The 23,719-nt window shown below is 38.0% G+C and overlaps 2 protein-coding genes and 1 long non-coding RNA gene across 3 annotated transcripts in view; all 3 read left to right on the forward strand.

The window, feature by feature from the left end:
- Nucleotides 1-23,719, forward strand: part of LOC139445771 (uncharacterized) — a 107,030-nt gene that overhangs the window by 74,108 nt on the left and 9,203 nt on the right. Inside the window, exons 3-4 of the mRNA XM_071226984.1 lie at nucleotides 19,564-19,607; nucleotides 21,666-21,699. Coding sequence (XP_071083085.1) covers nucleotides 19,583-19,607; nucleotides 21,666-21,699 — 59 coding nt within the window. The 5' untranslated portion in view covers nucleotides 19,564-19,582. The remainder of the gene's footprint in view (nucleotides 1-19,563; nucleotides 19,608-21,665; nucleotides 21,700-23,719) is intronic.
- LOC139445900 (uncharacterized) lies at nucleotides 6,430-7,624 on the forward strand. Its single transcript, XR_011651890.1, has 3 exons — nucleotides 6,430-6,501; nucleotides 6,826-6,842; nucleotides 7,531-7,624. It is a non-coding gene; the product is annotated as an uncharacterized lncRNA (long non-coding RNA).
- Nucleotides 7,712-10,189, forward strand: LOC139445899 (uncharacterized). The gene is made up of 3 exons (XM_071227157.1): nucleotides 7,712-7,933; nucleotides 8,500-8,554; nucleotides 8,822-10,189. Exons 2-3 carry the CDS (start codon nucleotides 8,525-8,527, stop codon nucleotides 9,644-9,646), a joined length of 855 nt encoding a protein of 284 aa, XP_071083258.1. The 5' UTR covers nucleotides 7,712-7,933; nucleotides 8,500-8,524; the 3' UTR covers nucleotides 9,647-10,189.

Raw genomic sequence — 23,719 nt, forward strand, 5'->3', positions numbered from 1 at the left:
AAATCACTCGAATCCGGAACTAGAATCAACATGACAATTGCACAGATTCTCACAATGTCCACATTATGTATTACCAACACGTAGTTAGTCAGTGTTGATATGGCAATGTTTACATGTATATGAACAAGCAGATAACATGCTGCCATATCACTGAAGTTACTTTCCCAGCCCGTGTACAAATATACCGACAAACACTACCGCTATGTAAAGCATGACTGAAAACGAAACACGAGTCTGTTCTGTTACTTTGGCTAAAAGATTTATCTGCCTTGAAATTATCGGTTTATTCACACATTACATATTCTCATTACAGATTTCTGACCAACTAACAAATGGAGGGAGTGTCTGTATTTGTAGGTATGGAACTGTGCACAGCTTCATAATATTTTGAGAGATTGTTATCAGTGTAAGCAACATTTCTGATAGTTTTAACCTTTATTGAAATTGTGCGGTTTGTGTAAATGTCATCATTAATTTACTTTGCTCATGATGTAGTCGGAATCGTACAATCGGCTCTGCTTATGGCAGAGATTTCTTATGAGTGAGTTTGGTTTAACGCCGGTTTTAACATTACTCCAGTTATATCGCGGCGTGTCAGCTTAATGTGGGAGGAAAGCCCGAAGTGATGCAGGTCTCAGACATTTACCACTTCAGTGAAACCCACGAGCAAGGCATGGTGCTGACAAACCTACAAACATTATCGGGGCTAATCGGGATTCGAACCCACAATCATAGGTTTCTGTCGTGGATTTCTTATGAACATGGAAAGTGTTTTGTCACTGTTATTTACATCAGAAACATGGACAGGGACCTTCTTAAGTGTCAATTCCCAAATTTAAACAATATGTTAATCCAGTAATCTGTACACAATATAACTTAGTGTGAAACCAACAAACAACCAACAACTGTTTTACAATCAACAAATGTATTACAAAATTCACTAAGTTTACAAATCAATACAAATTACTGCACAGCAATTACAATGGCAGTAAACGATAGAGTGGTAGTACAATCATCAATGGCAATTAATAATATGATGGCAGTGGTCAGTATCAAATACAAAAATACAGTAGTGATAGCAAAAGTCAGTGATGATAATGTATATTCATCAAGTGGCGACAGTGGTCAAGCTTTCGTGATGGACTAGGCAGGGAATCAGGGACTTATGGAAACGTATATGCTGTTTACGAGATATGGGTTGATTAATACCCTCTATAGACACCACAATTTTTATAGTTTATGCTTAGTTGTATTATTTTGTGAACTGGCAAATATATGAAATTAGGAATGCAATAATCAATTTACATTCGAACTTTCAATGCTTTGACAAGAAATATACTCTTCAAAAAAAGAAACGCAATACCGACATTGTTGGCCATAAAAACGAAATTGGCGGACCAAGATGTGCAAAATAAAGAGGTTTAATGGGTTTTAGTGTCAGTAACAAATTTCCGGGATCAAAATGATCACAACAAGGATATGCAAACCATTAGACGGGAAACACGTACGATTAGGAAAAACGCACCCAATGCATTAACAGAAGGGCCATGGAGCTGCACGCACTGCACGTGGAGCAGCACTATGAACGGTATTAAAGTGCAGGGTTTTTGTTGCCCGGCATCCGCGTCAATCGAACAGTGACAGTTCAACAACATGCCAAGATAAACCGAAGTGCAAAGAAACAACGTCATATGCCGTTTGCAGGCAGGGGAATCCCGTTCAGCTGTAGCTAGGGTCTCCTCCGTCGAGGGGATGGAAGACCACGGGTCTACAGACGTCGGGGAGAACGTAACGCGTACAGGAACGTAACTGCGTACAGGAAGTGGACAGGTTTGGTTGGGGTAGCGACATGATGTGGGCGGATCTATCTCATCATGGCAGGACAGGTTTGGTCCATATCCAGGGCAACCATACGCCTCAACGATACATCAACGACATTGTCCTACCTCACGTCCTCCCAATTGTAGCCAACGACAACGGTGTTTTCCAGCAGGACAGCGCTGGACCGCATACAACACGGATCACAAGAGCCTGTCAACACAACAACAACGTTAATGTTCTCCCCTGGCCCTCCAGATCCCCGGATTTGAACCCGATAGAGCACCTACGGGATGAATTGGATAGACGGCTACGCCGACGTCAACCACAACCCCAGACGTTGCAGCAGTTAGTTTTTCCGTTGCACCCCGAGTGGGCTACCATTCCCCAGGATGTGATTCGCATACTCGTCTCTTCCATGGGCAGGCAGTGTCAGGCCGCTATCGATTCCATTGGGGGACATACGCGTTATTGATGGTAGCCGACCTTCACCTTGGACTTTTCCTATGTACCGATAACTAAGATGACTACAATCACCAAGTGTTCTCTCCACAACATTTTGGCTCAATACCTTGTACGGTTCCTCCTATAAATGTATTTTCCTACCTCACACAAATCTGGCTTTGTGTTTCCTTTTTGGAAGAGTATAGTTTTTTTAAATGAATGTGTACTTTACTGAGCATATTTATGTTTAGTTTCCGTCATCTGGATCTGTGTTGCATCAATGTCGTAAGTACGGCACAGCAATGAGTGCTTATTTGAAGTTATTTGTTCTGATACACCAGTATATTGATCTAAAGCATTTACAAAGACATTGATTCTCAGTGCATATCGGTTATCTTGCATGATATACATATATCTGTTGTCTTGTATACCTACATCTATATATCTGTTTTCTTGTATACCTATATCTATATATCTGTTGTCTTGTATACCTATATCTATATATCTGTTGTCTTGTATACCTATATCTATATATCTGTTGTCTTGTATACCCATATCTATATATCTGTTGTCTTGTATACCCATATATATTTATCTGTTGTCTTGTATACCTATATCTATATATCTGTTGCCTTGTATACCTATATCTATATATCTGTTGCCTTGTATACCTATATCTATATATCTGTTGTCTTGTATACCTATATCTATATATCTGTTGTCTTGTATACCTATATCTATATATCTGTTGTCTTGTATATCTATATCTATATATCTGTTGCCTTGTATACCTATATCTATATATCTGTTGTCTTGTATACCTACATCTATATATCTGTTGTCTTGTATACCTATATCTATATATCTGTTGTCTTGTATACCTATATCTATATATCTGTTGTCTTGTATACCTACATGTATATCTTTATATCTGTTGTCTTGTATACCTATATCTATATATCTGTTGTCTTGTATACCTATATCTATATATCTGTTGTCTTGTATACCTATATCTATATATCTGTTGTCTTGTATACCCATATCTATATATCTGTTGTCTTGTATACCTATATCTATATATCTGTTGTCTTGTATACCTATATCTATATATCTGTTGTCTTGTATACCTATATCTATATATCTGTTGTCTTGTATACCTATATCTATATATCTGTTGTCTTGTATACCCATATCTATATATCTGTTGTCTTGTATACCTATATCTATATATCTGTTGCCTTGTATACCTATATCTATATATCTGTTGTCTTGTATACCTATATCTATATATCTGTTGTCTTGTATACCTATATCTATATATCTGTTGTCTTGTATACCTATATCTATATATCTGTTGTCTTGTATACCTATATCTATATATCTGTTGTCTTGTATACCTACATCTATATATCTGTTGCCTTGTATACCTATATCTATATATCTGTTGTCTTGTATACCTATATCTATATATCTGTTGCCTTGTATAGCTATATCTATATATCTGTTATCTTGGCAAGACTATTAAACACCAGATAATTTGGGTAGTACTTTTCCCATGTGAATAGCTCTTCACATTCACGGTCGAGCATATAAAAGAGAAACGAATGCAGGAGAGATAATCATATATTTTTGCATGACATTACCGTCATAAAGAAAATACATTAAGCCAATTTTATCGAGTATTCTATACGTGTGGTTCAAAGCAGGCCATAAGTTCGCCATTTTACACAAGGTTGATATTATTGTTCCTTCTTTGGTTTTGAGTGAATTTGATAAGTTGTTGATGAAATATGATAGCAATTGGTATGTCTTAAATGACATATATTTCAAAGAAATTTGGTATTTCTCATTGTTGTTATTACGGTATGATCATGAACATATTGAATATTTATTTTTCAGACAAGTAGAACAGATCAGGAAATACATGTGTCAAGTTAGTGCTTGCAATGGACAAATTGATGTTGAAGGTAGTTTTATTATTACTTATAGATGAACAAATATAATCTGATCATCTAACTCTAAAAACATAAGATGACTTACTCTACTGTTGCTCAAAGAAAATATTAAGGCAACCATGTTGATAAACATTACATGAAATTCATTTAGCTTCAGTGATTTCTGTGTACTTTCTTCAGTCCATGGTGACCCTGACCCTCCACATTGTGAGTGCCGTACTGGGGATGGAGAAAACTGTGTTGAACTTGTCCTAGATTCACCCACGTGTGGAGATTGGTAAGTATTGTTCCAGGTGTTTTACACAGTCTGTGTATTGTAACTTTAGAATTACTGAGTTGAGGTATATCTGGCCCTGACTGCACGAGAGGGACGTATAGTTTTGTCTGTCCCTATGTTTAGCGAGCCCAATTACATATATGATAATAGCTTTATTTGAACCAAAAGATAAAACGAACGTTTTGGGATGATGTAAGACAATAGGCCTACATGTCCTCATCAGACATTCTGCAAACGAATTGTATCTGTATCTAATGGAGGGCGTCCGATGAAGATTCCGGGATAGTATAAGTGCGTGAGTGAGTGAGTTAATGCTTTACGTCACATCGGCACTATTTCAGCCATATCGATATAATAAGTCTTCCGCAACCCATGCCTGTCCTGAGAGGCGACTAATAGGATCCGGTAATAAGACTTGGTTGATGCATGTCATCGATCCAAATTGCATGGATCTATGCTTGTGATGTAAATCACTGGATTGTCTGGTCCGGACTATTTACAAACCGCCGTCATATAGCTGGATTATTGCTGAGTGCGGCATTAAACAACAACAACAACAACAACAACAACAACAACAACAACAACAACAAACAACAACAACAACAAAAATGAATTGGAGTCCCGTGACTTTCAGTTGCTACATAGAGCACCGTATTTCCTCGATTAATCGCCGAGTAACGGAGTATGTGAAAACAATAATCACCGAGAACAACAACAATAACAACAACAACAACAACAAAAAAAACAAAAAAAATGAATTGGAGAGAATATTACAGCCCCGTGACTTTCAGTTGCTACATAGAGCACCGTATTTCCTCGATTAATCGCCGAGTAACGGAGTATATGTGAAAACAATAAACACAGAGTCTTGATAAAACGCCAGGTAGTTAAAGACAAATTAATGAAACAGTGCGAGTTACACAACTCATACATATTACATTTCAACTAATTTATGTGTACAACATATTGTCTCCAGTAAACAGAAGCATGTTACAGAACTACGGTACCAAGGATGGGTTATTGAAAGAGTGTCTGAAAGAAATATACGCCAGGGCATATAATCGAGGAAATACGGTACTAGCTATCAAGTTCATGTCACTCGTGAAATAAACTGAAAAGTATTTAACCGGGACAATAAACATGATAATTATTAATTTGAAGCCTATTTTTCCAACCTTTATGATACAACAATAAGGATTGATCGATGATTTTTAAAATGTGATCGGCAAAGAAAGAAACCGCCAATAGCGACTCGCTACAATATCGCGGTATCGCTGTTTTCAGGGGTGATACGGGTGAAGTATATGTTTGACATTACTTCCTGTTATGGATGATACATAATTATTATGCATACGACACAGGTTGGGTCAACGGAGACCGTCCAAACAAATGTGTTTTTTCCCTAAGCCTTTTCGAATGGATTAAGGGGTAATGTTACTTAAAAAAACATTCCAGAAATGTATGAACATATCATGCTCAAATTTGGATAAGTAAGCAGCCGACAGGGTGTGTGGATTACAAGATTTTTCGAGACTGCGATAATATAGAAATTGAGAATACATGAACGGGGAAAAATACAGTTGAAACACATGGCTACATAGCCTACACGTTTCTTCATTTCAAATGTTTTACTTATAGTTATAGGGCTACCAAACATTACTCTATTTCAGGGGCATCACTGATGAACTTGAACTGTGTTCAGAATATGATGAAGGTAACCAACGTCTTTGCCTATGATGACAAAAAGAGGAATTTTGATTTAACCTGAATATAACATAAACACATTGAATGGACTCGAACATACCTATGTTTAAATAGTAAGTTTCCATGCGGAATTCTGTCGCACATGTAATATACATATTAGCCCCAAACAAATTGAATATTCTTCTTCATTAATATATATATGCTTGGAGAAATACATGATATTTTATTTTCAGACATCATACCCTGTAGGTGTACAGATAATGGGTTATATTGCTGCACATCAGACACCCAATTAAACCGTAGGTAAGTGGAATAATATTTCAATTACTGATGAATGAGGTAATAGGATTAGATTATGTATTGAGACAGACCAGATAGTTTTTCACCCACACAAGCAAAACCAAATCTTTTTAAATTATTTTCTTATGTGGGATCAATATTTTCTTTCGATGTGGACAGATACCCTGCACACACAACCAGAATATCAAAGATCGACCCCTGATAACACACATTCGACAGTGCATCACTCGCGCGTCTATAGTCTTCAAAGTATATTGAAAATGCACCACACTGTATACTTACATATTAAAAATGTCTTGATTATTAACTCTCATACGTCTCTTGCAGCACCCTACACTTTAACTGTGAGTATATGTATTTTGACTAGCGATAAGGTGATATTCGCAATCTGGCTCTAATGTTTCTGCCTTTATTTGATCTAAGTATGACTTAAAATTAACCTTATGCAATAAAGAATTCAAACATTTGCTCTCGAATATGCATCGCCACGTTATGATTGTACCTATTGGACACTTGAGATACCTCTCGCTTGCATAGGGATCCACAGGGCTTCTATTTTGTAATTCAATAGTTTCTTGAAATTTCCCTTTTCCCATATAAAAAATACGGTGGTTATAATCCATAAAAAAGTAGGTGTGTTCCATTATGAAAAATAGACTGACTTGAGTCAACTGCGGTAACCACATTTCTGGCAACCGGGGTTGATTAGAGTCAACCTGAGTTAACCAGTGTTAATCAAGGATGACCAAGGTCAGTATCCGAAACAACGCATAAAATTCAACCTGAGATTTACTAGTTGCTGCCAGCAAACAGAGATACCCAACAACCCTACAACACACAACTTGAGTTACCAAGTCTTAAATTTCTTGATAAAGCTCACTCCTGCATTTTACCCTTATATTGCGGTTGTGAACTTCGCTGTAGAGCCATCACATCAATACTTTTAATCTTTCGAAATTATAGTTAATTTGCTTTAAAAATGATAAATTTCCATCATCCCTTAAATAAGAGCAAACCTGTCGTTTCTTAAAGGTCCCCGTGGTCACCACGGCTCGACAAACGCTCCTGGAACCACGACAATTGCTTCTGGAGCCCCGACGAACGCTCCTGGAGCCCCGACGAACGCTCCTGGAACCCTGACGAACGCTCCTGGAGCCCCGACGAACGCTCCTGGAACCCCGACGAACGCTCATGGAACCCCGACGAACGCTCATGGAGCCCCGACGAACGCTCATGGAACCCCGACGAACGCTCATGGAACCCCGACGAACGCTCATGGAACCCCGATAAACAATCCTGGAATCTCGACAGACAAGCATGGAGCCTCGCAAAAGACAGGAACATTGGTCGGAGGAGTGGTTGGAGGTCTCATCGGCGGAGTCATCATCACTGCTGTCGTCGTATTGCTGTGGCGTGTGTGTCGCAAACGTAGAAGGTATGGACGCATGAACTCACACAGGTGCTTATATGACAACCTGCTACGTCAACAATTGATCATGTTCCAACAGAGGGAATGCATCTGCAGGAATTGGCAGGTTTCGAGTAGGACATAGGTGGAACTGTTATCATTCTGTAATTACTGTCTTCTTTCCTGGTAGAGCGAACTGGATACATTGGACCCCTAAACAAGTTCAAAGGGACTGATATAAGGATCAGGTGATCACGACCAATATAGCTTTGTCTGATCGTTGTTTCACGTCGCACTCAACAATATTCCAGCTATATGACGGCGGTCTGTAAAATAATCGAGTCTGTACAAGACAATCCAGTGATTGACATCATGAGCATATATCTACCCGATTGGGATACGATGACATGCATCAACCACGTCAGTGAGCCTGACCACCCGATCCCGCTAGTAGCATCTTACGACAAGCATGGGTTGCTGAAGACCAGTTCTAACACGGATCTTCGCGGGTACCAAAACTTACCTTATAAATGAATGCTAGTACATATTGTAATTTGACTGCATTTAATTGCCTGAAGTAATTCTTTGCACAGACATCAAGAAAGGTCCGGAGAACAGATGACAGACACTCACGCATACCTGGGCCCAGTACGTCCAGATTCAGTATAGTTATAATCCTCATACAAGTTTTCTTTAAATGTGTGAAGTTCAAAACTTTTAATCTTTACGCTCTTCCCAAAGATGAATTGCTTCACATATTTACCTTCTGATTCAGTTTTTCTCAAGAACAACATTGACTGTAAATTGCCAGTGGGTTCTTTTTCTATTCTTTCACAACGGATAAAATTTTGTTTGTTTGAACTTGCTATGAAAACTATAAGTAAGTAGTTAATTGGGTTATACCTCTATCCTTAGGGTCACACCAGCGACTCACAAGACAAAAACAAAGGAACAAATGAAAAGTCTTCCTCTGTCCCTGACGTAGTTAAGACTTCAGTAGGATCTGATACTGGCGAGTGTGCGATCATCTCAGAGTCTGGCGACCAGGGAGACTACACTGAAATTACAGATGACATCACCGGGGCAGCAGGAGGGGGTTCTGTGACAACAGCAAGTCATGGGATGAACCCAAAGGGAGGACGTAAACCACAGCATGCTGCTGACAAACCTGACGGAGAATATAACTCACTGGGAGATGCTACTGTGACGAAAGCAGATGCTAAGCATACCTATGACAGGTTGGGAGACACTAACTCTGACAAAGCTCTCCTACGGCACACTCGGGGTAACGGATCAGGTGCAGATGATTTCTTCCTGGAGGAATCTGAAGACAACTACAACAGACTAGGGCATGGTGCTACTACTATTACGACTGGTGTCAACAGTGAGTACAACAGGCTGGGGGACACTACTGAGGCTGGAAATTCTGAATTAACGGACACAGATGCGCCATCTTTGGATTACTTTGTCCCCGAGGAACCTGCAGACACGTACACCAATTTTGGAGTTGATGGGGCTGCAACTACGACTGATACAAAGAATACCTATGAGCGATTAGGAAACACAGATGTTGATAGAGATTCGAAATCTTACGAAATCTTGCTTAAGAAATCAGGTGAAACCTACACCAAGCTTGGAGAGAAATCGTCTGCCGATGAAGTGGAACACACGTACAACAAACTTGGAGGCGCTACACACAAGAGAGAAGAACCTGACGCCCCTCCTGATGATACCGAGTGACCCTCGTCATAGCATGTGTCTTACACTTTCTTTGTTTAGTTCTGCAATGTATATAGTACTCAACCATATTTTAGAATTAGAAGTTTAGAAACTTCGAATGTGTGGTGAAACTTTATTGAGCAGACTAGAGAACATGATAATTTTGTCATACATCTAGCTCATGAGAATCATTTTTTTCTATTCTGAGAGGTGCCTCTCTTTGTTTTGTATGTACCATGTGAGGATTTAGTCACAGTTAATGAGGATTTCGTACGCAGGATATTTTTAGAAGCTGACTAATTTGTGTTTGTATTGTGGTCTGTCAATGAAAATCCAATATTTTAATATTTGACGGGTTGAACATGTATCTCGGTCTGTCGTTTGGTCAGAAATTGTAAATAAAAATTGTAGGATCTGAAAACAGTTACCTAATCCGGTGATGTTTTCTTCTCATAATCAAAACTGTCAATGGACGCAAGAGAAGGCGTCAATATTTTCACTGGGATGCATGTACCTTTTTATGTAACCTATTTCTGATATCGGTAGGTTTTCGATTAAATCACAGGGAATAAAAATGATAAATAAACATACATATAATTACATATATATTGTATATTCGTTGTATTACCATCAGTTATCACACACTGTTATTATTATTATTATTATTATTATTATTATTATACTTTATTCATATTCATCTGAATATGTAATGCTTGCTGTATATTGTACTATCATGCGGCTTGTTCTTTAATGTGTGTCTGTACTTGGAATATAACATTAAAAAATATGAAATAAATAATAATATTTTGCTTAGCTCAAACTGTTGTGTTTCATTTTTGGCATTCTCGATGTTGGTGAGTAAATAAGTAAACATACAACTTTATTGAAAACAACTGGTTTACTCCATTTAGCAAGGTTTCAATGTAGATTCAGCCAAGCAATAAGAGGCTATAGACATCAAATGCTGTGATACATATACAATATAATTGTTAATGCATCCAAACGTACATTGAAGGCAAGGATTAAGCAGCTGATTGGATACTAATGCTTTGTTCGTTTGTTTGTTTTTTAACGCCGAACTAAGCAATATTCTAGATATATGACGGCGGTTTGTAAATAATCGAGTCTGAACCAGACAATCCAGTGACTGACATCATGAGCATCGATCCACGCAATTGGAATACGATGACATGCATCAACCAAATCAGCGAGTCTGACCACCTGATCCCGTTATTCACCGCTTACAACAGGCATAGTCGCCTTTTACAGCAATCATGGGTTGCTGAAGACCTATTCTACACCAGATTTTCACGGGTCCTGAAAGCAAGGCGTCCTGTGTGAACAGTGACCCTAATAACTTACCTTCGGCGGCAAAGATTTGGGTGGGCTAGACAACAGCATGGTTTACAGACGCATCAAAGTTTTGTCTCCGATTTACAGATGGCAGAAAACGTTGTTGGCGACGTAGCGGCGAGCGGTATGCCAGGGCAACAATTCTTGACCATGATCGGAATGGGGGCGGTATTGCCATGGTGTCACTGTAGGGCAGTATTACACAGGCGAACTGATTTGGTTATTGCGAAAGGAGCATCAATCCATGCAATTGGGATACAACGATATGCATCAAGCACGTCAGCGAGCCTGACCACCCGATCTGGTCAGTTGGCCACCAGCAGAAAAAAGCCTTAGTTTAGATTTTTGTTCCCACATTATCCTGTATACCTTAAACCTTTTCTATTGCATAAAAAAAGGTATCTGTACACAATTTTCATTTGGTAGTAAGCTTGCAAGTGTGGGCGTGAATTTTCACGGGGTCAAAATTGCTTAAATTGAAGGAAAAATGCATAATTTGATAAAATTGTCTGTAACATTTTTATTAAGTCATTAAACTATCCAAATTATGTCTTTGATGAGAGGTTAAATGTTCGGTTATATGAATTGGGCAAGCAGTTTGTTTCATTTAACTGTTATTCTATATCTCAGTGAAAACATAAAGTGATTCTCAGTGTAAATTGTTTTTTCTTCTTTTTCAAATCTTGTGAGTAGGTAAAACACTAATTCCATTGGATTTTGGCAATAAAAACACTATAACTGCATATCAAAATCATTGATAAACCATTGTGCTATCCTATACAGAAACAAAATGAAACTATATTAAAAAGGGGCTGAGATATTGTATACAATGTTACCCCGACCCCCTAAAACCAATTTTGACGAAAATTGCTTATTGGGATATGGTGGCAGATTATAATTATGTAGTGGATGAGTGGGATTATTGCAACAATGCTTAAAAACACACAAATAATAAAATGATAAAGAAAAATGATGTTTCAAGTTTTTCTATGAACATCTATGATGGCCATCATGAATTTCAAGAAGGCTGCCATTTTGATCTGTTTTCAAAATCAGGATCTAATATAGTTCTTCAACACGTAATGTAAAATTCATGTAAAATATCATAGCCTTTTTACGTTGTCTTTTTAATGATGTGCATTATTCACTGAGTTCTGTGGTAAATTGATCCCTAACAATAAAACAAATGATATATTGAAAGCTAATTTCTCTAGCGACACCAACCCAACCCCAAAGTCAGATTGCAATTAAAATTGACATATGTTCGCTCAAAATAGAAGTTATACTGCACTTTCGTCCGAGCATTTTACTAGTGTATCATTTGAGTGAAGAAAAACCTATGTGAATACTTGTAGTATTATGACGTATATAACAAATTACATCACAGCGTCAAGGGCTGTGAAATAATGTCACCTCAAGTCACTGTCAGAGTCCATTTCTTCTGGAGAGGTAGGTAAGTTGTTTCTGTTTAGACATGACAGCACAATTGCATCCAAACGAACATCCGATGAGGAGCATCTGTTTATTGTGCATTTACAGGTGAACAATTCTAGACACAGTTCATAATGTTACTTTAAAAACCAAAACCACATGTTATCATGGATGGAAATGTGCATACAAAATTTCATCAGATGTATAATAAGGTGGTGGTTAAACAACAAACACCATATCAGTTGTGTACTCAACAAAAATGATTTTATTTATTTTCTATTGTTTTAAAATGTCTTCCACCTGTCTGCTCTTTGTGATGAGGATGATAAACATACCAGCCAAAAGACTACTCAAACCAATTAAGGACCATCCGAATCGGCACACAACCCAATCAATTAGGTCAGCACACAATACATGTATACCATTTAGTTTGGAACTAAATTCTGAACAGCACTCTGTAGAATACTCTTAAAAGAAGTTCAGGACCACAAGACCAACCTATGCTTGTCGTAAGAGGCGTCTAACGGGATCGGGTGGTCAGGCTCGCTGAGTTGGTTGATGCATGTCATCGATCCCAATTGCATGGATCGATGCTCATGATATCAATCAATGGATTGACTTGTCCAGACTCGATTATTTACAGACCACCAAATAAAAGCTGGAATAATGCGGAGTGCGGCATTAAAGAACAAACAAAGAAACGAAATATTGGACTTAATGATACACAACAACCACTAATCTTGAGATGCACACAATATCTGTATTAAAAAGGGAAACCCCAAGAAGTTCTGATTATGATAATAAAGTCGAATGGTATTTCACAATCAAGCATCCCCTTATCTCTACATATTAACACCAGGGGTGCAGTGTCATCTCTTTAAATTTGGCTTATTACTCGTGGCACTCGTGGCACTCGTGTGTTTATGTGTAAAAGTGGGGTGTTTCATAGTTAAAATATATTTCAATCATAATCAGAACTACCGATTCCTGTGAAGAAACATACAGTGGATTTCTTGTCAGATGATCAATGAAAGAGACCAAGTCATAGCCATAGACTGAAGTGTGTAAACAGATGGAGGAGTACATCATGGCTACCAACTAATACAGGAACATGATGGAAAGGTGATATGCTGAAACGGTATTAACATAGAAACAGTGATGGATTTTTAGAGCATTCTCAAAACAACATGTTACTTATTGTCAAATTTCTCAAAATGTCAATATTCAATAGTTCCGGAGTTGATTTCCCCTCAAAGACGTGATATGGGGACCATTCGTGACCACTCGAGTCATTCCTGGACATGATGATTACGGAAAGACGCGAGAGGTGACGAATGGTGATGCGTGTGTCAGTTGAAGAAAGACAAGTCTTGTACTTGAAGTTCATATCTGTATCCACTTCACCACAGAGATGTCGGTCGTTGTGTTCTGCTACAGGGCTAGTTTCAGCGCCATCCACCCACCGTAGACCCCCACGACGCACGTTATGAAGAAGACGACGGTGCTGGCGCAACTCTATAATATGAACTATAATATGGGTGAGTGAGTGAATAAATAAAACTGCAATACATTCAAATAAAATATTAGACCTCTTCTAGAACCTCTGTGGTTGTGAACAGTAGCTATTTTAATAGTCAATGTTGACAAATCAGATAGCATGAGATGTATTTTTTCAACTTCACTATTATTGAGGACATATCGAAAGTGAATCATAATTTCGTAAAACTTTACCAAACTTATATTTACTTTTCTGTGCCAAAATAATCATGTCATGAAATAAATAATACCCCAACTAATTAATGGCCATTTTATGTTCTGTCCATATGTGAATCCATGTGATCTTCATGTAATGTACAGAAACAGATAACACTTCAACGGCCCCTAAAGATATTTGAATTTTTTTTATGAATGTTGTATAATACCCATGACTGTAATAATCATAAAACATTTATTTTCCTTTGTTTATGTTCAATTGTGAAATCCATCTGGTAAAAACTCCCTGTTTTATGTACAGAAACATGCTTTCAAACTTTTAAAACAAAGTATTTTCTTTTGTGCAAGCAATAAATACCATATTCTGTATTATTGATCAGCAGTTGTCAGTAAAAAACTGTGTTTGAGTAAACAAAAAATGTCTGCATGGTAGTGTATATCAATGTATTATGCAATAGTAGTTGTGTGCATAGTAGTGTATTGGAGTAACCAGTAAGTATATGTGGAGTAGTGTGTTGGATTAAACAGAAGTTGTTTGTAGAGTTGTATATTAAGCAAATTGTAGTTGTGTGCATGGTAGTGTATTTGAGTAAACAGAAGATGCCAATATGGGAGTGTATTGGAGTAAACAGTAATTGTCAAAATGGTAGTCTATTGGAGTAATCAGTAGTACAGGTGTGTGTGCAGTAGTGTATTGGAGTAAACAGTAGTTGTCTGTATAGTAGTGAATTGTAGTAAACAGTAGTTGAGTGAATAGTTGTGTATCGAGCAAACAGTAGTTGTCTGTATAGTAGTGTATTGAGAAAACAGTAGTTGTCTGTATTGTAGTGTATTAGAGTAAACAGTAGTTGTCTGTACAGTAGTGTATTGAAGTAAACAGTAGTTGAGTGAATAGTTGTGTATCGAGCAAACAGTAGTTGAGTGAATAGTAGTGTATTGTGAAAACAGTAGTTGTCTGTATAGTAGTGTATTAGAGTAAACAGTAGTTGAGTGTATAGTAGTGTATTGGAGTAAACAGTAGTTGTCTGTACAGTAGTGTATTGAAGTAAACAGTAGTTGAGTGAATAGTTGTGTATCGAGCAAACAGTAGTTGAGTGAATAGTAGTGTATTGTGAAAACAGTAGTTGTCTGTATAGTAGTGTATTGGAGTAAACAGTAGTTGTCTGTACAGTAGTGTATTGTAGTAAACAGTAGTTGAGTGAATAGTTGTGTATCGAGCAAACAGTAGTTGTCTATATAGTAGTGCATCAGGCAAACAGTCGTCGCCTGTATAGCACATGCAATACGTGTGAACATCGGATTCGGGCAAACAGTATTACGTGTACACATTTCGTTTAACTGCAGTACAAGGGAAGTAATCCTGGTATACCTAATGTTTCAAATGACCGACTCAGGTTTCTGGCTCAGGTGATGCTTATATCATCATATATTAATCATTGTTTCGCAGATGATTACTGTAAGCATTTCGGGATTGTGATAAGATCATAAAATGTGTACAACAATCACCTGCCATTTTTTGTGTCAGCCATGTGCTCTGTTCCCAAGGGTTGAGAAACAGAATGTCGTCTATTATTCAACAGTTTGTATTGTCCACCAAACAAGCCCACATGGACCGGCGTGCTGGTATCTTGTATTTTTCAATGCTCAACAGTAGGTAATCTCCCTACTAATAAATATAAAAAACAAAAGTATTCCCAATGACTCGAACTCAAACCATCTGTACAACTCCTGATTAGTAAGGAAAAGCCCAAATAATTTAGAGTTACTTCCCTTTGAAATGACCACCACACGAAGGGACAGTGTTTCTCCGAAAGGACGCTCTATCACTAGACCACGGTTCTTAGTGACTTGGGTGCTCTTTTATTTCATGACCTGCGTAATAAATATAAATTTGACAGCCAAGTGATACGTTCAATTCAAAAACTGGTCATATAAGCCTCGTATGACACACTGATTTCCTAACATGCATAAATTAGGGAAACACTGTCCCTTCGTGTGGTGGTTCTAGTCCGGACTTGGGTCGGTTTTCTAGTGGTCGCCCACTGAGATACCATGCCGCAGTTTAACATGGATACCCCACTCAAACAGAGTATACTGATTCCGAGCCGACCAGTCCTAGTCTGCCTTACAGACCCTGATACAAATATATATAAAATACAGCCCATGCAAGTCTATAATGTTTGGCAAGTCTAGATTACTGCAGTATCTGAAAATGAAGAGAGTCACTGGGCTCCCTTTTATTATATTTTTATCAAGATAACTGAACAGCTGTTTTTTTCTGTACGATATGTTCATTTCAGAGACTAGATGTTAGTCTAGACCAGTCCCTGTGCAAGTACCATTTTTGTAAGGTCTTTTGGTATGACGCGGTCAGGGATCGAACCTAGGACCTTCCGCTTTCCGTGCGGACGCTCCACCACTTGTCCATGGAGGCGGTCTACACATGGATACCTCACTCAGACAGAGTATACTGATTCCGAGCCGACCAGTTCTTGTCTTAGCCCCTTAATGCCGAGTTCAGGGTAACAACAAGTATTTTGGTATGACACGGCCGGGTATCGTCCACTAGACCATGGGGGCGGTCAGCATAGTCATGGAAAGAATGGTTACTAACCATGTGAATTGTCATCCTTAGATAAATATGCTTCTTACAAGGCTTCAATCAGGTTTCAGGAAGGGACGCTCGTGTACAGACCATTACGTTCGAATCCAGACTGAAGCACAAAATGCTTTATCAAAACCAAGACTTCGATAAGCATATGCTATGATCTGGAAATAGGGACCGCTTTTCCAAATTGCAGCATCTGGGAGTAAAAGGCAAAATGTTCGATGGATTTGCGCAACCATTTGAAAGGTCTATGACAGTTTTAACCAGTAAGTTATAATCAAAAAAGTGAAAGAGTATGACCTTTTTACCACCACTCCCTACCCCCCCCCCGCAACCCCCAACCCCCAACCATCCCACCACCAACCCCACCCCCCAACACAAACCTCTATCTATCTACCTAGGGAGAATTTGTTAGTAAAAAGGACAAAGAAATCCACCATTTTTAACAGACTTTCAGATTCCCCACAAATGGCCATGTATTTATAGGTGAGATCGGCCCAGTTTGAAATCTGGGTTAAGTCCCCTACAACAATATGCTGTCGTAAGAGGTGGTCAGGCTCAGTGACTTGGTAAACTGAGTGTAATATATTAATCATACCCTGTCGGCGTGGATCGTTGCTCACGATATCAATCATTGGATTGTCGGGTCCACACACATTTACAACCAAAAAACAAAAACGAAGAAAGGGCCTTCGTTAAAACATGAGATTCCGTCAAAAACAAAAACTATTGCGATTGCTCGTGTTTCGGAAATAGAACATAATAGTTAACCTTGGTGATGTGATGAAACGGGAGAAACTGTCATGTCAAAGGGAAGTAACTCCTTTTCTTTTCCTTTCTAATCAGGAGTTGTACAGAAGGTTTGAGTTCGAGTCAGTGGGAATACTTTTGTTGTTTAATATTTAATCAGTTCGGAGAATACTGATTGTTGAGCGTTGAAAAATACAAGATACCAGCACGCCGGTCCATGTGTGCTTGTTTGGTGGACAATACAAACTGTTGAATAATAGACGACTTTCTGTTTCTCAACCCTTGGGAACAGAGCACATGGCTGACACAAAAGATGGCAGGTGATTGTTGTACACATTTTATGATCTTATCACAATCGCGAAATCCCTTACAGTAATCATCTGCGAAACAATGATTAATATATGATGATATAAGCATCACCTGAACCAGAAATACTCCTTGTCGGTCATTTGAAACATTAGGTATACCAGGGTTACTTCCCTTGTACTGCAGTTAAACGAAATGTGTACACGTAATACTGTTTGCCCGAATCCGATGTTCACACGTATTGCATGGGGAACCGACCCGTGAAGATCTGGATAAGAATGGGTCTTCTGCAACCCATTTTATATCATAAGATGCGATTATGTTTGTCGTAAGAGGCGACTAAAGGGATCGGGTTGTCAGGCTCGCTGACTTTGTTAATGCATTTCATCGTACAAATTACAAAGATCGATGCTCATGTTGTCAATCACTGGATTGTCTTGTCCAGACGCGATGGTTTACAAACCGCCGTCATATACCTGGGATATTGCTGAGAGCGGCGTTCAACAACAAACCAACAATTGCGCACTGCGTTTCAAATCATATTTTCGGTCACTGTGACATTGAAGATTCAAGGTAAACCAGTGCTGTATTTCAAGTGTTATATTGTTATTTTTAAGCGGCATTGTTGTTCCAACATTTGTGATAAAAGATGTAGCTATAGATAAATAACACTTTTGATATGACAAAGTCTATCTTTTCCCTGACCACAATGCGTGGCACAAGCAATGAATCGTTTTACAACTTCGTGTGTACAGGCAAACATTTTAACACAGCAAATAAGCAGTGACTGTGTAAAGTAACGATGTTTCCTATTTGGTGTTACGTTACATCCCTTGACTGTGGATGAAGCCCAACCCTATTCAGTGTTATCAGGGCGTTACGGTCTTCTATATATACAACATGTGATTGAGGTAAGGATATCCTTCCCGGTCTGATCTGTGTGGATATTGCTCAGGGTACCTACACAGTAAGATCGACTCCAGTCAACTAATTTGAGGTCAGTTTCAATATACCTACTTTCTATGACAAAGGTTCATTTATTTCAACTCATGAGGAAAGCCTGTTACATGGCCTCATTAACTAAGTGGTCAGAGATCATCAGGAATGATTGTCATTTGATGGAGGATTTCCCAGTGCGGTTTTATCCGTGTCGTCTGTAAAAGATGACAACTCTACAGATTATGACAGGGAATAGACCAATACACGGTATAAGAAATAACACATCGCAAATTGTGCATAATTTACGGCCTTAAGCAGTTATAGATGGATCACGGGGCGATGGATTAGCGAGGTCCACTTGAAATTGAAGTTAAATCATTATGATGACGTCACGCTTTTGTTGTTGCAGTTGATTCTGAGCCAGGAATTCACTGGCCATGCTGAAAGTGTAAAACTGACGCAACTGTAGGTCATTATACACAATTAGAGAGAGATTAAATATTAACTATAACATGGTTGAAGTCAGAAAAATCACTCGAATCCGGAACTAGAATCAACATGACAATTGCACAGATTCTCACAATTTCCCCATTATGAATTACCAACACGTAGTTAGTCAGTGTTGATATGGCAATGTTTCCATGTATATGAACAAGCAGATAACATGCTGCCATATCACTGAAGTTACTTTCCCAGCCCGTGTACAAATATACCGACAAATACTACCGCTATGTAAAGCATGACTGAAAACGAAACACGCGTCTGTTCTGTTCTGGCTAAATGTTTTATCTGCCTTATAATTATCGGTTTATTCACACATTACATATTCTCATTACAGATTTCTGACCAGCTAACAAATGGAGGGAGTGTCTGTATTTGTAGGTATGGAACTGTGCACAGCTTCATAATATTTTGTGAGATTGTTATCAGTATAAGCAACATTTCTGATAGTTTTAACCTTTATTGAAATTGTGCAGTTTGTGTAAATGTCATCATTAATTTACTTTGCTCATGATGTAGTCGGAATCGTACAATCGGCTCTGCTTATGGCAGAGATTTCTTATGAGTGAGTTGGGTTTAACGCCGGTTTTAACATTACTCCAGTTATATCGCGGCGTGTCAGCTTAATGTGGGAGGAAAGCCCGAAGTGATGCAGGTCTCAGACATTTACCACTTCAGTGAAACCCACGAGCAAGGCATGGTGCTGACAAACCTACAAAACAAAATCGGGGCTAATCGGGATTCGAACCCACAATCATAGGTTTCTGTCGTGGATTTCTTATGAACATGGAAAGTGTTTTGTCGCTGTTATTTACATCAGAAACATGGACAGGGACTTTCTTAAGTGTCGATTCCCAAATTGAAACAATATGTTAATCCAGAAATCTGTACACAATATAACTGAGTGTGAAACCAACAAACAACCAACAACTGTTTTACAATCAACAAATGTATTACAAAATTCACTAAGTTTACAAATCAATACAAATTACTGCACAGCAATTACAATGGCAGTAAACGATAGAGTGGTAGTTCAATCATCAATGGCAATTAATAATATGATGGCAGTGGTCAGTATCAAATACAAAAATACAGTAGTGATAGCAAAAGTCAGTGATGATAATGTATATTCATCAAGTGGCGACAGTGGTCAAGCTTTCGTGATGGACTAGGCAGGGAATCAGGGACTTATGGAAACGTATATGCTGTTTACGAGATATGGGTTGATTAATACCCTCTATAGACACCACAATTTTTATAGTTTATGCTTAGTTGTATTATTTTGTGAACTGGCAAATATATGAAATTAGGAATGCAATAATCAATTTACATTCGAACTTTCAATGATTTGACAAGAAATATACTCTTCAAAAAAAGAAACGCAATACCGACATTGTTGGCCATAAAAACGAAATTGGCGGACCAAGATGTGCAAAATAAAGAGGTTAAATGGGTTTTAGTGTCAGTAACAAATTTCCGGGATCAAAATGATCACAACAAGGATATGCAAACCATTAGACGGGAAACACGTACGATTAGGAAAAACGCACCCAGTGCATTAACAGAAGGGCCATGGAGTTGCACGCACTGCACGTGGAACAGCACTATGAACGGTATTAAAGTGCAGGGTTTTTGTTGCCCGGCATCCGCGTCAATCGAACAGTGACAGTTCAACAACATGCCAAGATAAACAGAAGTGCAAAGAAACAACGTCATATGCCGTTTGCAGGCAGGAGAATCCCGTTCAGCTGTAGCTAGGGTCTCCTCCGTCGGGTCTACAGACGTCGGGGAGAACGTAACGCCGGAAACTGCGTACAGGAAGTGGACAGGTTTGGTTGGGGTAGCGTTATGATGTGGGCGGTTCTATCACATCATGGCAGGACAGGTTTGGTCCATATCCAGGGCAACCTTACGCCTCAACGATACATCAACGACATTGTCATCATAAGAGCCTGTCAACACAACAACAACGTTAATGTTCTCCCATGGCCCTCCAGATCCCCCCCCCGGATTTGAACCCGATAGAGCACCTGTGGGATGAATTGGATAGACGGCTACGCCGACGTCAACCACAACCCCAGACGTTGCAGCAGTTAGCTTTTCCGTTGCAGCCCGAGTGGGCTACCAATCCCCAGGATGTGATTCGCAAACTCGTCTCTTCCATGGGCAGGAGATGTCAGGCCGCTATCGATTCCATTGGGAGACATACGCGTTATTGATGGTAGCTGACCTTCACCTTGGACTTTTCCTATGTACCGATAACTAAGATGACTACAATCACCAAGTGTTCTCTCCACAACATTTTGGCTCAATACCTTGTACGGTTCCTCCTATAAATGTATTTTCCTACCTCACACAAATCTGGCTTTGTGTTTCCTTTTTGGAAGAGTATAGTTTTTTTAAATGAATGTGTGCTTTACTGAGCATATTTATGTTTAGTTTCCGTCATCTGGATCTGTGTTGCATCAATGTCGTAAGTACGGCACAGCAATGAGTGCTTATTTGAATTTATTTGTTCTGATACACCAGTATATTGATCTAAAGCATTTACAAAGACATTGATTCTCAGTGCATATCGGTTATCTTGCATGATATACATATATCTGTTGTCTTGTATACCTACATCTATATAGGCCTAGTGCCCTCGCAAAATTGTTTCTAAACTTATATCTCCAAAGTTGCCAAAAGTTAAAAAATGCCTTAGCTACATCACAGTTAGACACTGATTTTCAGTATATTAGACTGTTCTTTTGATAATGATAGCAATTCTCCCTGTAGTTTATCCAGATTTCCGATGGTTAATTCTGACTCGATCGCCGAATGACAAGTGCGACGCCATGTTTGTTTATAAACACTGAAAGTAGTCCCTACTTGACCTTTGATATTTGCATCTCTATCCGCATATGACCCCAACGGATATCGTTTTTATCCGTTGGCTTTATCCTGCCGAGAAACCTACCCATTGTATGATAAATCTATATATCTGTTTTCTTGTATATCTATATCTATATATCTGTTGTCTTGTATACCCATATCTATATATCTGTTGTCTTGTATACCTATATCTATATATCTGTTGTCTTGTATACCTATATCTATATATCTGTTGTCTTGTATACCTATATCTATATATCTGTTGTCTTGTATACCTATATCTATATATCTGTTGTCTTGTATACCTATATCTATATATCTGTTGTCTTGTATACCTATATCTATATATCTGTTGCCTTGTATACCTATATCTATATATCTGTTGTCTTGTATACCTATATCTATATATCTGTTGTCTTGTATACCTATATCTATATATCTGTTGTCTTGTATACCCATATCTATATATCTGTTGTCTTGTATACCTATATCTATATATCTGTTGTCTTGTATACCCATATCTATATATCTGTTGCCTTGTATACCTATATCTATATATCTGTTGCCTTGTATACCTATATCTATATATCTGTTGTCTTGTATACCCATATCTATATATCTGTTGCCTTGTATACCTATATCTATATATCTGTTGTCTTGTATACCTATATCTATATATCTGTTGTCTTGTATACCTATATCTATATATCTGTTGTCTTGTATACCTATATCTATATATCTGTTGTCTTGTATACCCATATCTATATATCTGTTGCCTTGTATACCTATATCTATATATCTGTTGTCTTGTATACCTATATCTATATATCTGTTGTCTTGTATACCCATATCTATATATCTGTTGTCTTGTATACCTATATCTATATATCTGTTGTCTTGTATACCCATATCTATATATCTGTTGCCTTGTATACCTATATCTATATATCTGTTGTCTTGTATACCTATATCTATATATCTGTTTTCTTGTATATCTATATCTATATATCTGTTGTCTTGTATACCTATATCTATATATCTGTTGTCTTGTATACCCATATCTATATATCTGTTGTCTTGTATACCCATATCTATATATCTGTTGTCTTGTATACCTATATCTATATATCTGTTGCCTTGTATACCCATATCTATATATCTGTTGTCTTGTATACCTATATCTATATATCTGTTGTCTTGTATACCTATATCTATATATCTGTTGTCTTGTATACCTATATCTATATATCTGTTGCCTTGTATACCTATATCTATATATCTGTTGTCTTGTATACCTATATCTATATATCTGTTGTCTTGTATACCTATATCTATTTATCTGTTGTCTTGTATACCTATATCTATATATCTGTTGTCTTGTATACCTATATCTATATATCTGTTGTCTTGTATACCCATATCTATATATCTGTTGCCTTGTATACCTATATCTATATATCTGTTGTCTTGTATACCTATATCTATATATCTGTTGTCTTGTATACCCATATCTATATATCTGTTGTCTTGTATACCTATATCTATATATCTGTTGTCTTGTATACCCATATCTATATATCTGTTGCCTTGTATACCTATATCTATATATCTGTTGTCTT

This window comes from Haliotis cracherodii, unplaced genomic scaffold (genome assembly GCF_022045235.1).
Source record: "Haliotis cracherodii isolate W230 unplaced genomic scaffold, xgHalCrac1.p SCAF_6, whole genome shotgun sequence".
NCBI classification, from domain to species: Eukaryota; Metazoa; Mollusca; class Gastropoda; order Lepetellida; family Haliotidae; genus Haliotis; species Haliotis cracherodii.

What these genes read in the sequence shown, in the direction of transcription:
- LOC139445899 (XM_071227157.1), top strand. Translation starts at nt 8,525, where the DNA reads ATGACAGACACTCACGCATACCTGGGCCCA. An exon ending in CTCACGCATACCTGGGCCCA is followed by an intron (nt 8,555 to 8,821) that starts GTACGTCCAGAT and finishes CTCTATCCTTAG; the next exon opens with GGTCACACCAGCGACTCACA.